General features: G+C 35.2%; 1 protein-coding gene across 2 annotated transcripts; it reads left to right on the forward strand.

Moving 5' to 3' along the window:
- The first annotated feature begins 8,447 nt into the window (after nucleotides 1-8,447).
- Nucleotides 8,448-14,331, forward strand: LOC107785683 (inositol-tetrakisphosphate 1-kinase 2-like). 2 transcript variants are annotated; one of them, XM_075255661.1, is made up of 2 exons: nucleotides 8,448-8,583; nucleotides 13,115-14,331. In XM_075255661.1, the coding sequence occupies exon 2, from the start codon at nucleotides 13,117-13,119 to the stop codon at nucleotides 14,164-14,166; it is 1,050 nt and encodes a 349-aa protein (XP_075111762.1). In that variant the 5' UTR covers nucleotides 8,448-8,583; nucleotides 13,115-13,116; the 3' UTR covers nucleotides 14,167-14,331. The 2 variants fall into 2 exon arrangements, with proteins under 2 accessions (XP_075111762.1, XP_016462530.1); XM_016607044.2 differs by lacking the exon at nucleotides 8,448-8,583 and adding an exon at nucleotides 12,070-12,559.
- The last annotated feature ends 1,103 nt before the right edge of the window (nucleotides 14,332-15,434 follow it).

The raw sequence follows: 15,434 nt of genomic DNA on the forward strand, positions 1-15,434 counted from the left end.
GGTCTGGTGGGCCCATGGTCCAACAGTCGGACCAATTAAGACTCACATGCTAACTTGATTTTCCTGTAAAAATAGTATGAGCTAGCAGTTTTCGGACTGGTTATTTTAAAAATAGCCAGTGTATACAAAGTTATTGAAACATAACTACTATTTTGCTGCAACACGGAAAGTTCCAGCATAATATACTGGAGATCGGTGCACCTGTGTATGAACTTCCAGTATATTATGCTGGAACACTAACATGCGGAAAGTTCCAGTATCATATACTGGAGATTTGAGCACCGGTGCTCCGGTCTCTAGTATATTATGCTGGACCGGTATATTATGTTGGAACTCCGGTATACTTATGCTGGAACTCCGGTATAATATACTAGAGTATTTTTTCGGATTTTGAACAGTGTTTCATTCAGATTTATCTTTACATGAAAAGTGGCTAAATTTCGATTACTTTTGAAACTGTGGCTATTTTTGAATGACTACTTATAAATTTTGCTATTTTTGAATTTCTCCCGATTTTCCTTTGTCAATATATTTATTATTTTCTTTCAATAATAATAATAATAATAATAATAATTATTATTATTATTATTCGATTTTATTAATACTATTTTATAAAAGCAAGAAACTCCAAGAAAAAATGTTAATAGTTTTTTTCTACTTTTAAACATTAATTTCATATATAAAATTATAATTTTTTTTTTTTAATATTTAGCACTTTAAAATTTACTAATTTGTATTTATGATTTAAATGGTAGCTCGTGTATTCTAATTTGGTACTGTAATTTTTTTAATCTAACAGGAATAATATTATACTGTATATTGATTTAAAAAGTAGAACAACTTGCATTTTGCTTGCGACAAAGAAAAAAAAGCCATCTTATGTTAGTTAGCAGACTGTGTTTGTGTCTTCTAGAATAAACTTAAAATTTTTTTTAAAAAAAAGTAAAAAATAAACTTGAAAATAGCTCCAAAAACTAGAAAGGCTTTTAAATCTTCAAAGTCTATATGTTTTTACTCTTAATGTTATTTAAATTTTTAAACAAACTCATTCATCGAGATTGATACACGTGTGATGATAGGCTATAATTACGTATTTTAGTCGATTATTACACTCTAATTTACTGCATTTTAGTTGAGTTTGCGCTTTAATCGCTAGTGTTTTGCACTAATTGTGTGTTTTATGCCTTGTAGGTGTGATTCCGAGCTATATAGATGTTATGTAATGAATTTAAGTAGTTTGGAGCTTTGAAGTCTGAGTAATAGCTCAAGGAATTAAGCCGGGATCGCGTTCGGGGATCAACGGATGATAAAACATCAAAACGAAAACTCGAAGAGGCATATTGTGCATTGTCTTGTAAAATAGACATAACTTTTTACTCAGAACTTCATTTGAGCTCCACAATATATAGTTGGAAAGCTAACTCAAAGGTATACAACTTTCATGTTTTATGTTTTTCCAAATTCCAAACGAAACAGGTCAAAAACCGCGACCGTGATAGAACCGCGGCAGAACCGCAGCAGAGGGCAGTCGCGGACAACTGAAGAATCTGAGAGGGTGTTTGGCCGCGGTTCCGGCGCGACCGCGGTGGAACCACGGCAGGATGCGTAAATTTCAGGGACCAAAGTGCAAAACACGGGATTTTAAGCCCTAAACCCTATATTAAACCAAGGAAGCCGGCCAAGAACAAGAAGAGGACATATTTTTGACATAGATTTGACCTAAGGAGGCAGAGACACAATAGGAGCAAGGCTTGGGAATTCTTCCACGAGTTTTTTCCTTCCTCTTCCTATTTTTCATTGTTAGTTATGACTTTTAGTATTGTAGTTTTACATACTATTATGAATAGCTAAGTTGTTATCTAGAGTTTTGATAGAACCTTTTGTAGGATAAATTCTTGTTATGTTTTTATATAATTGAGCCGTAGTATAATCTCTATTTGTTCAACTACGTTCTTATTGTAGTTAATTGAAGAGCTCTCAATTAGCTGTGTCTATTTAATGTGCATAACTCGGGAGAGAGTGCATATTTAGGTAATTATTGAACAACACCACTCCCAGAGTATATGAGGGATAAATAACCGAGGGTTTAAAGGCGGAATTAGGGATAACGAAGCCTTGGGTGCGATCTAAAGTGAGCTGTATCAAAAGCCAGCTAGCGTATCTCGGGAGAGTGCGTCTAGTAAATTGTCGTGATTACTCGGGAGAGATTTACGGTAATAAGAGTGCTCATGATCGGTAGAGAATACTTAGGCGAAATTATAGAAGATATAGCGGGAAGGATTCCCACAATTGGGGAAATCATAACTCTAGACCTCCTTAATCTTGTCTCTAACTCTTAGTATCTTTAGTTGTTAATTTATTATTTTAATTTGTTAATCAATTAGTTAAACACAAGAATCTAAATATCTATAAGTTAGGAACTGTTCAAGCTTGTCTTCTTAGTGATAGTGAACAGTTGTAGCTAAGCCTTAGTTCTCTGTGGGATTCGACTCCGGACTTGTAAACCGGATTATATTTGCAACGACCGCATTGTCTTTTCTATAAGGCATAGTTGGGCGTGATCAAATTTTGGCGCCTTTGCCGGGGAACTAATGGTGTAGTTGTAGGTGTACATATTGCTAGGTTTCAAGTTTGAACTTTTATTTTTATTTTTTGTATTTGATTTTTTTTGTTTTGTTTTGTTGATTTAAAAAAAACATGGCATCATTGAATTATGAAATTTTTGATGTTGGTAATTCTACTTTTAATCCTCCTTACGAATATTGTGATGAAAACTACCCTTGGCAAAATTTTCAAAATGTTCCCGAGAGCGAGTTATGTGCACCAACTCAATCTTATGTGTGGAATGCGTGTGATATGTGTGGTGGTCAAGATGGTCACTTTCATGGTTGTGCTTATATTTTTTATCTTCCCCCAACCCCTTATTATGATGATTCTACGTTTTCTTGTGAGGATAACAGGAACAAAGAACCTAGGGAAGCTGACCTAAAGAAGATCGAAGATATGTTAAAGTGCATTATAGAACAACAAAGTAAAATACAACTGCATGTAGAAAGGCAAGATGAAACTATTCGCAACTTAGAGGCTCAAGTGAGTCAACTAGTTGAAGCTTTTAATGCTCAATATGTCAATATTATGGATAGTAGCCGGGAGCAATTTGCATTAGAGACGAAAATTGAGGTGCCAATGGAGGGATCCAAAGTAGAACCCCAACACTCTAACCATCTAGATTTTGAGGATGCCGATGTCGTAGAGGAGATACTAGAGTCAACCAAGGATATTGAGGATACATATTTAGTTGACTCTATTGTCATTAGTGTTGAGAATGTAGACTGTCCCAATGTTCATGTAGTTGAGCGCATTGGTCCTCACTCCAAGCATTTTTCCACATTGTGTTTAGATGATGATATGAAAATAGAGTCGTCCGAGCCACTTGAGGAGTCAAGGAATGAGGAACAAAGTGCTTACATTCTGGAATTCTTCTTTCCAGAAAGTCGGGATTACACACCTCATCTAAAGGCCAAGAAGTGCAGAATACTACATTATTTTATTGGGCCAGTCAGATTCGTTCCACCGCCCCATGACCATAATCATAAGCTTGAATCAAAACTTGGGGTTCAATTCATAAACTCGAGGTGGAGGCAAAAAGTGATCCGCGTCGTGCCGCGACGTTAAATTAAGCGCTTGTTGGGAGGCAACCTAACTTTATTGCTTTCTTTTATTTATTTTTTATTTTTTTAATTGTATTATTTTTATAGTGTCAATTTTTTATTTTCTAGGAGCATGGAAATCAAAGGTATTGGAAGGATGCAACAACAAACCAAATGGTTGAAACTAAGTGTGAGGTACCCGCACAAAGGACCAAACTTGGGAGAAGTCTTAATACCCCATGAGCTGTTAATGTTTCGGCCTTTGGCCTACCAGGGAGTTTCTTTTACCCTTTTTATTAGTTATGGTGTGCATTAGGGACAATGCACAATTTTAAGTGTGGGGTGAGAAGATTATCTGGGTGACTTTCTATGCTATTTTAGTTGTGTTAGTTTAATTGAACAATTTTTTTTTAAAAATAGAAAAGATTGGACTTTTCCCGACGATGGATCTATTAGACAATTTTCTTGAGGGGTTTAAGTCTAAAGAAAAAGTACCAAAAGATTTTCTTTTGTTAAGTAGTGTAATAATTACCACTTGGTTTTTCTTTAAACCACGGTTCTTTTCCAAGGGTTTTATTTGAACCGGGTGTAGTTAGTTTTTTTTTTGGGAGTAGGAGCCATTGTGTTGTGTTTTGAAGTGAAGCAATATCTCTTGACTTTGTTATGCCTTGAGAATAATGAGTACTTTGGTTGTGATGCTTAGGCTCAGTTTTTGACTCTTGTAGAAGTACCTTAAATTGTATGATCTTAACCTTGCTTAACTGCTTTGACTAGAGTGTCTTGATGACCCAATCTTGAGTGAGTCATGTGCCATGTGTGTGTAAGGATTTGTTATATTCTGTGCATTGCATTTGATGCCTAGAACTTGCCCCGTGTGTTTGCAAAGCCAAATAGTAGTTTTATTCAGTCTAGGAAGTGATATAGGCATTTATTTGTTGAGCCAGATATGTATATTTTACCCACCTAATTGTTATGTATCGTAGTTAACCCCTTTGATCCTATAATCTTATTTCTTTGGCAACCACATTACAAGCCTTACCCATTTGTTTGAATTAACCATCTATTTGAACAATTGTAACCTCTCATGAGTACTTGAATTGTTTATGAACTTTGCAAAAGTTAAAGTGTGGGGTGGTTGGTTTGACTTTTGAGTGGAACTAATGAAATAAGGAGAAAAGGTGCATTGATTTGAAAAGCAAGAGCCACTTGAATTGAAAAAGAAAAGAATGAAAAAAAAAATAATATAGTTGTATTGTTGTGGGAAAAAAAATATTCTTTGATAGTGGTGACTCTTGATATAATTGTGCTTAAATAATTTGGGAGTTGATGTATATTGATGTGAAGGTGGAGTTTGGCTTGACATAAGTATGAGGTTTGAATGTTAAAGTATATGTATTAAAGTGCTAAGGGAGTTGTAGTCACTCTTATATCTAAATGTATCCTACCTGTCCCGTAGCCTACATTACAACCAAATAAAGTCCTAATTGATCCTAGATTGAATGAGCTCCATTAGTAGAGTAGTACACTACGGGCAAGCTTATAGTGCATCTTTTGTGGCATATGAATGTTATTTCTGAGAGTGAGTGAATTATTTCTATCTTGAGTTCCTAAGTGTTCTTAAATTTTATTGTGTGGAACTACTCTCTTTTGTTGTGTGAGGGCACTTGATTCATGAAGGAAAGGTAATGTCAGTGACCTCTATGTTAAAGTAAGTAGGTGAATTGTGAATAATGCGTGGTACTTATGAGTCAAATCTCGAGGTGAAGATGTTACGCTTTTGTGCTTAGTCTATTTTAAATACTCTTGGTGTGATGAGTTAGAAGAATTGTTTAAAAAGGTCGTGTCTATAAAAAAAAGTATAGTTTGATTGCTCGAGGACGAGCAATGGTTTAAGTGTGGGGTGTTTATGATAGGCTATAATTACGTATTTTAGTCGATTATTACACTCTAATTTACTGCACTTTAGTTGAGTTTGCGCTTTAATCGCTAGTGTTTTGCACTAATTGTGTGTTTTATGTCTTGTAGGTGTGATTACGAGCTATATAGATGTTATGTAATGAATTTAAGTGGTTTGGAGCTTTGAAGTCTGAGTAATAGCTCAAGGAATTAAGTCGGGATCGCGTTCGGGGATCAACGGATGATAAAACAACAAAACAAAAACTCGAAGAGGCATATTGTGCACTTTCTAGTAAAATAGACATAACTTCTTACTCCGAACTCCATTTGAGCTTCACAATATATGATTGGAAAGCTAACTCAAAGGACTACATTTTTCATGTTTTACGTTTTTCCAAATTCCAAATGGAACAGGGTCAAAAACCGCGACCGCGGCAGAATCGCGACAGAGGGCAGTCGCGGACAACTGAAGAATCTGAGAGGGTGTTTGGCCGCGGTTCCGGCGCGACCGCGGTGGAACCGCGGCAGGATGCGTAAATTTCAGGGACCAAAGTGCAAAACACGGGATTTTAAGCCCTAAACCCTATATTAAACCAAGGAAGCCGGCCAAGAACAAGAAGAGGACATATTTTTGACATAGATTTGACCTAAGGAGGCAGAGACACAATAGGAGCAAGGCTTGGGAATTCTTCCACGAGTTTTTTCCTTCCTCTTCCTATTTTTCATTATTAGTTATGACTTTTAGTATTGTAGTTTTACATACTATTATGAATAGCTAAGTTGTTATCTAGAGTTTTGATAGAACCTTTTGTAGGATAAATTCTTGTTATGTTTTTATATAATTGAGCCGTAGTATAATCTCTATTTGTTCAACTACGTTCTTATTGTAGTTAATTGAAGAGCTCTCAATTAGCTGTGCCTATTTAGTGTGCATAACTCGGGAGAGAGTGCATATTTAGGTAATTGTTGAACAACACCACTCCCAGAGTATATGAGGGATCAATAACCGAGGGTTTAAAGGCGGAATTAGGGATAACGAAGCCTTGAGTGCGATCTGAAATGAGCTGTATCAAAAGCCAGCTAGCGTAGCTCGGGAGAGTGCGTCTAGTAAATTGTCGTGATTACTCGGGAGAGATTTACGGTAATAAGAGTGCTCATGATCGGTAGAGAATACTTAGGCAAAATTATAGAAGACATAGCGGGAAGGATTCCGACAATTGGGGAAATCATAACTCTAGACCTCCTTAATCTTGTCTCTAACTCTTAGTATCTTTAGTTGTTAATTTATTATTTTAATTTGTTAATCAATTAGTTAAACACAATAATCTAAATATCTATAAGTTAGGAACTGTCCAAGCTTGTCTTCTTGGTGATAGTGAACAGTTGTAGCCAAACCTTAGTTCTCTCTGGGATTCGATTCCGGACTTGTAAACCGGATTATATTTGCAATGACCGCATTGTCCTTTTTATAAGGCATAGTTGGGCGTGATCAACGCGCGTACACTAACACTAGTATTTATACAAAAGGTTAATTTTTAACACAAAGTGTCAAGTAAAATGATTGTCACCCTTTCGAAATGAACGGGATACAAGTATCTTCTAAATTTTGGACGAGACCAAGCAACAGAATGCAGAAATCTGTTTGAATTGTTTCAAGAATTCTCCACTCCCTTCCCAAAGTTATGAAAACGACGTAACAAGTTTGTAAACCCAAATTGTAGTTAAGTTTGAAGTTTGTTCTATCAAAATTTTTAGTCCATCCTATTAGGATGCACCGAGCATTTTTGATATTTCTCGACAATTTTAATAATTTATGTTCGTTAGATTTTATGAGAACTATGAAAAGAAAAAATATAACCAAAAAGCCCAGAAAGTCCCATTAAATCCTAAAATGTAAGTTTGTTCTATCAAAATTTTTAGTCCATCCTAATAGTATACACTGAGCATTTTTGATATTTCTCGACAATTTTAATAATTTATGTTCGTTAGATTTAATGAGAACTATGAAAAGAAAAAATATAACCAAAAAGCCCAAAGGTCCCATTAAATCCTAAAATGTAACACAAAAACTGCACTAGACAAATGACATAAAAAAATAGTAGAGTACATTTTACAAAGATGCACCAAACTAAAAATATATCAAAAATTACAGAAACTATAATAGTTATACTTCTAAATGCGAGTTCCGTTATTTTTTTCCATAAGTTTCCGTCAAATTTGACAGATACCGTTTATTAAATATTTGAGGGAGACCAAAAATATTAACTTCTTGACAAATATATACTTAAGACTACTTTTGAACTTACTCTCAAACATGAGGGACCATTTTTCTCATTTTCTCCTAATAATAGCACTAATGGAAACAATCTCTTGGACAAATGTAGGATAAAATTGCGTAGCGTAAATTCTTGTGGTCCTCGGACCCGCCATAGCGAAAACTTAGTATACCGGGCTGTCATTTCTCTCCTCACCAAAATATTTCAACAAAATCTAGCGAAACTAGAGTATTTCCAAATTTTAGGGACCATATATGTAAAAGAAAAGAAAAAGGAAAAAAAAAAGAAAACCACTTCCCCCAAGTCCAACTACATACTATTTGTCAAATGGCGATCCGCCCAAATCTTTGCCCGTTCGCAGTGCAGCTATTTTGAAGCAGCAACCTTCTATCCTCGATTCACATAAAGGAAGCAAAATCCCAAGTAAATTTTCAGTTCCCCATTCCTTGGGCTCTAATTTAACTTTTCAGCTTAAATTCTGGGTAGTTTTCAACCTCTTATGTTCAAGTATCTGGCTTTACAGACTGTCGAAATGGATCCGGCGGCAGCACGTACAGCACGTGATTCTCTAGAGCTGGTATTTCATATGTCAAATATTCTGGACACAGGCCTCGATCGTCACACTCTTTCTGTTCTGATTTCCCTCTGCGATTTGGGTTTTAACCCTGAGGCATTGGCTGCTGTTATTAAGGAGCTTCGTCAAGAAAACCCGTCTTCTTCTTCTGAGCAAAGGACGCTGGCTCCATAATTGCCTTAGCCAGGTTAATCTTTAAAATACCACTCTATTACTGTTAGTGGAATTATCAAATTTATTCATGGGCATTTTGTTTTATTTCCCCCCTTTTTTTTGGGCATTAAACACTAGGTGATGTATTATTTACAGGCTTATTTGGATATGCTCTTCTGTTTTTACTGACTGTATGTTCTTGTAAGGTATGTTAGCTGATAATTATTGACTTTCTTTCTAGTGTAAGAGATTATTGTAGTTCAATCCAAAGATTGGGTATTTTATAATCTGCCAACTGGTTCAATTAAAAAGCTGATGCCAAGTTCTTATGTTGCAGTGAGGTGTGTTATTTCCCATGTAAACCAAGAATGACAAACTAAGACACTAAATTATTTGGCCGTCGAGCAATTCTTACTGCATAAACATTGTAGACGGGCTGTTATCTAGGTAGGAATTGCTTTGCTAGTTTTTTTAGAATGAGAGTTGTTTAAATATGTATTGTCCACATGCTATATTGTGTGAGTTGGAATTGCTTTGCTAGATTGCTTTGCCTCTACCTTCATAAGGTAGGGGCCCTCCCCATACTACCCTCCCCAGACCCTACTTGTGGGATTTCACTGGTTTTGTTGTTGTTACTACATGTATCGTCTATTGCTATGTAGTGCTGCCTTCTAAGCTACAATACCACAGGGTTTATATAAAACTCGATGAGGACTACAGGGTCTTTGTTCCATATTCAGTCTCATATTCAACTTTTGCAATTGGGATGTACTCTCGAAAATGTTGGCCGCCTCATCTTTGGTTGTGCATTTATTTGTTTTTTTACCCTTGGAATGCTAAACATTTTGTTCTCGAGCATGGATGTTTATCTCATCCTCAACATGGTTGTGATAAGTTTAGTTTACAATTTAAAATAAATGGTACAACCGTTTTTGTCAGGGAAGAGATATATTGAAGTAATGAACTGTGAACTGAAGCAACTCCTGAAGTGACATTGAGTCATAGTTCAAGTATTGTCTCATTTTGAGGATCACTGTAAACTGTAAAGTACTTTTGACTTCTCATATCTAGATCAGTTCCACTTAATCTTGCACTCTCTTGATTACCATGTAGACTTTGAACTAGCGTGACTGATGCATGATCTTGTGTACACAAAGGCATTCTTGCAGAGTCTGATATCACATTTACAAAATCTTGTATCAAATTGGTGTCACTGAAAACATATGAATGATTTTGAGGTATGATCTTGTTTGTCTTCTCAATCGACGTCACCCAGCTTAATATGATTTTTTTCTGACCAAAAGTACTTCCTCCTCCTGTGGGTTCCTATAAACAGCTAGCTCATGTTATCGCGCAAAAAAGCAAATTGACATAAAATAAGAACCATTATACATGATCTATCTGCTAAAGATATTTGTCTCCTAAGCGCGTATCCTTTCCTTCTATTGTAACATTAGTTCCTCATCAGACGTAGCTATCTATCTAAAAGCTACGGAAATGAAATGAACTGATAGTATGCATTATAATATGTGAGCTTGCGTTATTTGTAATTACATCTATGGGCGTGCAAGAGAAATGCACAGAAGTGCCTTTGGTCTCTCTCTCATACCCACACACACACAAAAAAATAAAAAAATAAATTCCAATCTACATAATAGGCCGTCTACAATGTTTAAACAGTAAGAATTGCTCAATGGCCAAATAATTTAGTGTCTCAGTTTTGTCATTCTTGGTTTACATGGGAAATAACACACCTCACTGCAACATAAGAACTTGGCATCAGTTTTTTAATTGAACCAGTTGGAAGATTATAAAATACCCAATTCCCCATAACAAATTTCGGTCTTAGAAATATGATGTGTTGCTCTGGAGCTTGGAGAAATGGTGAGGCAGGAGCTGGTATCATCAATCATCATCCCTGATCATTATTGAGAGATTTGTTGCTGCTTTTATATGGTTCTCGTAAAAGAATGATTTTGTTGATCTAGGCCAATGGTCAGTATAGGATGACTAAGTAATGTCCTTCACAGTTATGCGTTTTGCCAACAATGAAAAACTAAAGAACTAGGGGGAAACAATAAAGGGACAGGAAAGAAATGAAAAACCTTTAATTTGTGCATCTTAAACTTAAAGTAGTAGAAACTGCAGAGCTTGCTGTGGAGAGTTCGTTGGAAGCTTGAGGTAAACAAATTTCTTGTGCTTTTCATCCCAACGGACTCTTAATTGGTTTTTGTGAACACGAGACCCGGTTTCAAATCACGATACACAGAATCATGCATATCATAACGTATACGCAACTATGTATGCTGAGACAAAATTTGAGTAACACAAATTTTGGTTCCTTGATGCAAGAAAACTAACTTTATTCCTCTACTTTTAGAGTGCACACCATTCTTGCTTTGAATTGATTAGCCGATTGTGGAATCAACGGTTGCAGTTGTTGACCTTTGCTTGATCATTCTCCATGTCTTGGATGTATTTTTTTTTTGGTGGTGGTGGGTTAGGGGGGGGGGGGGGATGTACTAGTATGCCCAAGCTCAACAACAACAAACCCAGTTTAATCCTACAGGTGGGGTCTGGGAAGGGTAGTGTATACGTAAATTTTAACCCTACCTAATGAATGTAAAGAGACTAATTCCGATATACCCTCGGGTCAGGAAAAGGTGAGAAGAAAAAGAAGAAGAAGAAGTAGTAGTAGTACCAATTAGTAACAATAGTAAAATATGATAACTGAAGCGAACGAAATAATATGATATAAGAGATATAAGAACATAAAAATACGAGAGCTACTAATACTACTGGTAAGGAAAGAGGAAGCTTTCAACTGCCTACTAATCTTCTACCATAATTTTTGACCTCCAAATGCTCATAGTTGTATAAAAAAAGAAAATATTGTCAAAGAAAGATACAATAAGAATTCAAACTGTACTCAAGATTCCTTACTTTTTTCAAGAACAATACACAATATATTAAAGTTCAATTTTCATTAACTATTTTTAGTTAGTCAGATTTGCTTTAGTGAAATAAAGAGTGACAACATGGTTTGTCAAACTGCTATTTACTATGCCCTTTCTTTTTCAATTAGGCAACAATTATTTCTTTACTAAATCCTATAGAGACAAGCTTTTGCGTATACGTGCCTACCTCGTGGTAAACATGTCCTTTTAATCTTATAGGTAAGATTTGGTTTAACCAAACTTAAATCATCTGACATGGCCGGTTTGGTAGTTTCTATAGAAACCAAGTGAGGGTGTCAATTTTGGTGGAGGTTTGGCTAAATAAGGGTAGGTTAAAATAGATTTTGTTAATAAATGAGTCACAACTCAAGTCATCTAAATTTTGTTAGGTCCGAATGACAGTTTCAATTTGAGCTAAATAACAAGTCATAATCGGCTAACTTAATTGAATATTACTATTATTATTATTTTTTATAAATAATCAAATCATATTTACTTGAATAGTTTGATATGGTCAATTTAACTCAAACTGAAGATGGATTAATTTGACCCTATCAAACTATTCAGTGCAACTCGTTCAAACATATGGATTAATATATCAAATTAATCCATCTTCAGTTTGATTTAAATTCAAGTAACTCAAATTGAAGATGAATAGTGTGATATATATCATATGTTGAACGAGTTCCACTGAAATTGACATATCACATGTTGAGCGAATTATTAGACTAAATTTGACGCAGCCTGAGGAAAACTGACGTTGGTGCGACACTGTAAAATCCAGCGCATCTTTCCACCGCGTGGGCATATTCTCACAGATTTACTTATTTTTCCAGTTATATACATACTTTTATTTTAGAAAGCTTTCCATTTCTATTGTATGCCTCGTTTTTTTTCCTATCTTCATTCTATTGCATGCATCGTTGCAAAGTGTCAAAGTAAAGGACGGCCAAATACAATTTAAAACATAGAGAAAATAAAAGTGGGGATTCCCAAATCTTCTCATTCCTAGAGCAGCTCCACGTGAATACTCACCCTTTTGATAATCTCAAGGTACACTTTGAACAAAGCCATTTATTGAATATTGCATGTTGTTCATCTTCTTATTCCTATTTATAGTTTAAAAATAAAAAGCTATCTATTTTCTACTATTGCTATGTTGTAATATGCTTATTCGCATTTTCGCTTTAAACAAAAGCTAAATTTATTTTATTTCCATTCCCATCTTTTCTTTTGCTTATTCGCACTTAATTACACTTTACAACGTAGCTACCTAATTATTATTCCAAATAACAATACGTAGCTATTTTCTATTGCTATGCATGTTGTCTTTTGGCTTATTAATTCGTGTTATTACACTTTAAACAAAGTTACGTCCATTTTCAATTGCCATGCATGTCGTTTTCTGCTTTTAATTCCCACTTACACTTTTAAAAAGCTAACTACTCCATTTCTTATTGCCATATTATCCTTCCTCTGCATGTCCATAAATACACCCTCAATACCAATCCCATACTCCACACTCACTAACCTTCAATTTCTAAAATCCTTTCGTTAAATAAAATCTTCATCTCATTTCACCATTTCTATATTTTCCTCTTTGTGTAGCCATGTCTGAATCTTTAGCTGGAGAGAGATTTCGAATTGGTTACGCTCTTGCACCTAGAAGCGTCAGCAGCTTTATCCAAGATTCTCTCCTCATTCACGCAAAAGAACATGGCGTTGATCTCATTCCTATCGATCTCGACAAACCATTGGTCGAACAAGGTCCGTTTGATTCTGTTTTTCACAAACTCTATGACTCAGAGTGGAAGAAACAGTTGGAAGAATTCTCCCTCAAAAACCCAACTTCCATAATCGTCGACCCGATTGAATCTATCGAGAAGCTACACAATCGAGTATCCATGCTCGACGTAGTCAGTCAATTGAAAATGGAGAATCTTGGTATTCCGCAGCAAGCTTTCGTTAATTCAAACGATTCTGAATTATCATTGCATGACGTTGTCGCTCGTGAGGGGTTGAAATTTCCCATAATTGCAAAGGCGATGCTCGCAAATGCAACAGCTGACGCTCACCAGATGTATTTAGTATTAAACCAAGACGGATTAAACGGAATTAAACCACCAATTGTATTACAGGAATTCGTGAACCACGGGGGAGTTATATTCAAGGTTTACGTAGCTGGGGATCACGTGAAATGTGTTAAAAGGAAGTCGTTGGCTGATATAACAGAGGAGAAAATGGGAAATTCAGAGAGTTTAATTCCTTTTTCTATGATATCTTATTTTGCTGATCAAGAACAGAGTGATGAGAGTCTTGCTAAAATGATGGAAGCCGCTGAGATGCCTCCTATGGGATTCATAAATGAAGTGTCTAATCAACTGAGGAATGCTATGAATCTGCATCTATTTAACTATGATATGATAAGGGATAATAGAGTTGAAAATCAATATCTTATTATTGATATTAATTACTTCCCTGGTTATGCTAAAGTGCCTGAATATGAAACTATGTTGACCCCTTGTTTTCTTGATCTTGCACAAGAGAAGCGAAGCAGAGAGACTGGTAATTTGGAGAAGGAGAGTAAGACTCACGAGACAGATTCTAATGGTCAGAATAAGACTCATGAGACAGATTCTAATGGTCACAATATTTCCTAGTTCTACATATTTGGTCAACAATTTAGAATAAAGTACGGATTGAGATATTGGGCTTTTACTGTTTTATTTCATTATATTGGACTTGCATGTAATGTATGGCTTAGGAACGGATTTAAGAGCCTAATTTTAATAAAAATGTTTGGCATTGGGTTGGTGGAGGATTAATGGTTTTGTATAGTACTTATATCATGACAAATTAGCTCTAAATAGTCGCTCACCCAATCGATTAAACTAAAAATAGCTGGCGGGATATATAATATATGTACAATCCAATTATAGTATGTGTAATCAATGCATAATCTATGTATACTGACTAGGAAAAGTAAACACTAAATTTGACTTGTTATTTGTGTAAAGATCCCATTTAGTGGAATCACTTGTTTTACAGATCATATATTCACCGAAATTAAAGTCAGAATCACAGAATTAATGCGATTGCATCTTCGTATATTAAAAAGATTTTGTCTAGGTTGAGTAATAGGGCCATGCTTAGAGGCTTAATTAAGAAGTCTTAAGTCCCGAAAATTTTAATCCTAATTCAATGGCGATTCTATTTATTCTTCTTTCAGTCATTTCCATTAGTTTTCACTCTTTCACCAGAAGTACTGAAAGAAGAAAAAAAAACACCCGCATGCACTCTTTACCGACGAACTAATTCTTTATTTCTTTTTTCTATATTGAGAAGCCAAATATGGAAAATTGATAGCTCAAAGATGACATTCGATGTGACCATTTACATTCTAGATGTCTTATAATTTTTATTCAATAAATTAAAATTGTGGGGAATTTATTCATTACACAAAGCTTTAGAATGTAACCTGCATATATAATACCTTAAATAATAGATTGCCTGTTTGACGCGCTTAAAGTTGCCATAGCAACGAATTAATTCTTTCTTTCTTTTTCCTATGTTGAAAAGCTAAATGTTTAAGAATATTTAGAAAATTGATAGCTCAAAAGATGATATTCGATATTGAACGGTTGCATTCTTAGATACCTTATAATATTCAAAACTAGTAGTGTATTGGAAAAAATTGAGTTTACATATTAAAGTGATTGAAAGATGACGTGTCATGACACGTAGGCTGGTCAAAGAGTAATGATTGACAAAGAGACACAAGTTGCAACAAATACGAGCAGAGACACAAGTGAAGGCACGAACAGTTATTTAAAAGACTCAACACTCGTATCTATTTAAATCCAAAAATCAAAGAGAATGAATCTGACAACACAAACTTGCAATTAAATTAAAATTTGTGTTTTCGAGG

Source organism: Nicotiana tabacum, chromosome 6 (assembly GCF_000715075.1).
Source record: "Nicotiana tabacum cultivar K326 chromosome 6, ASM71507v2, whole genome shotgun sequence".
Lineage (NCBI taxonomy): Eukaryota > Viridiplantae > Streptophyta > Magnoliopsida > Solanales > Solanaceae > Nicotiana > Nicotiana tabacum.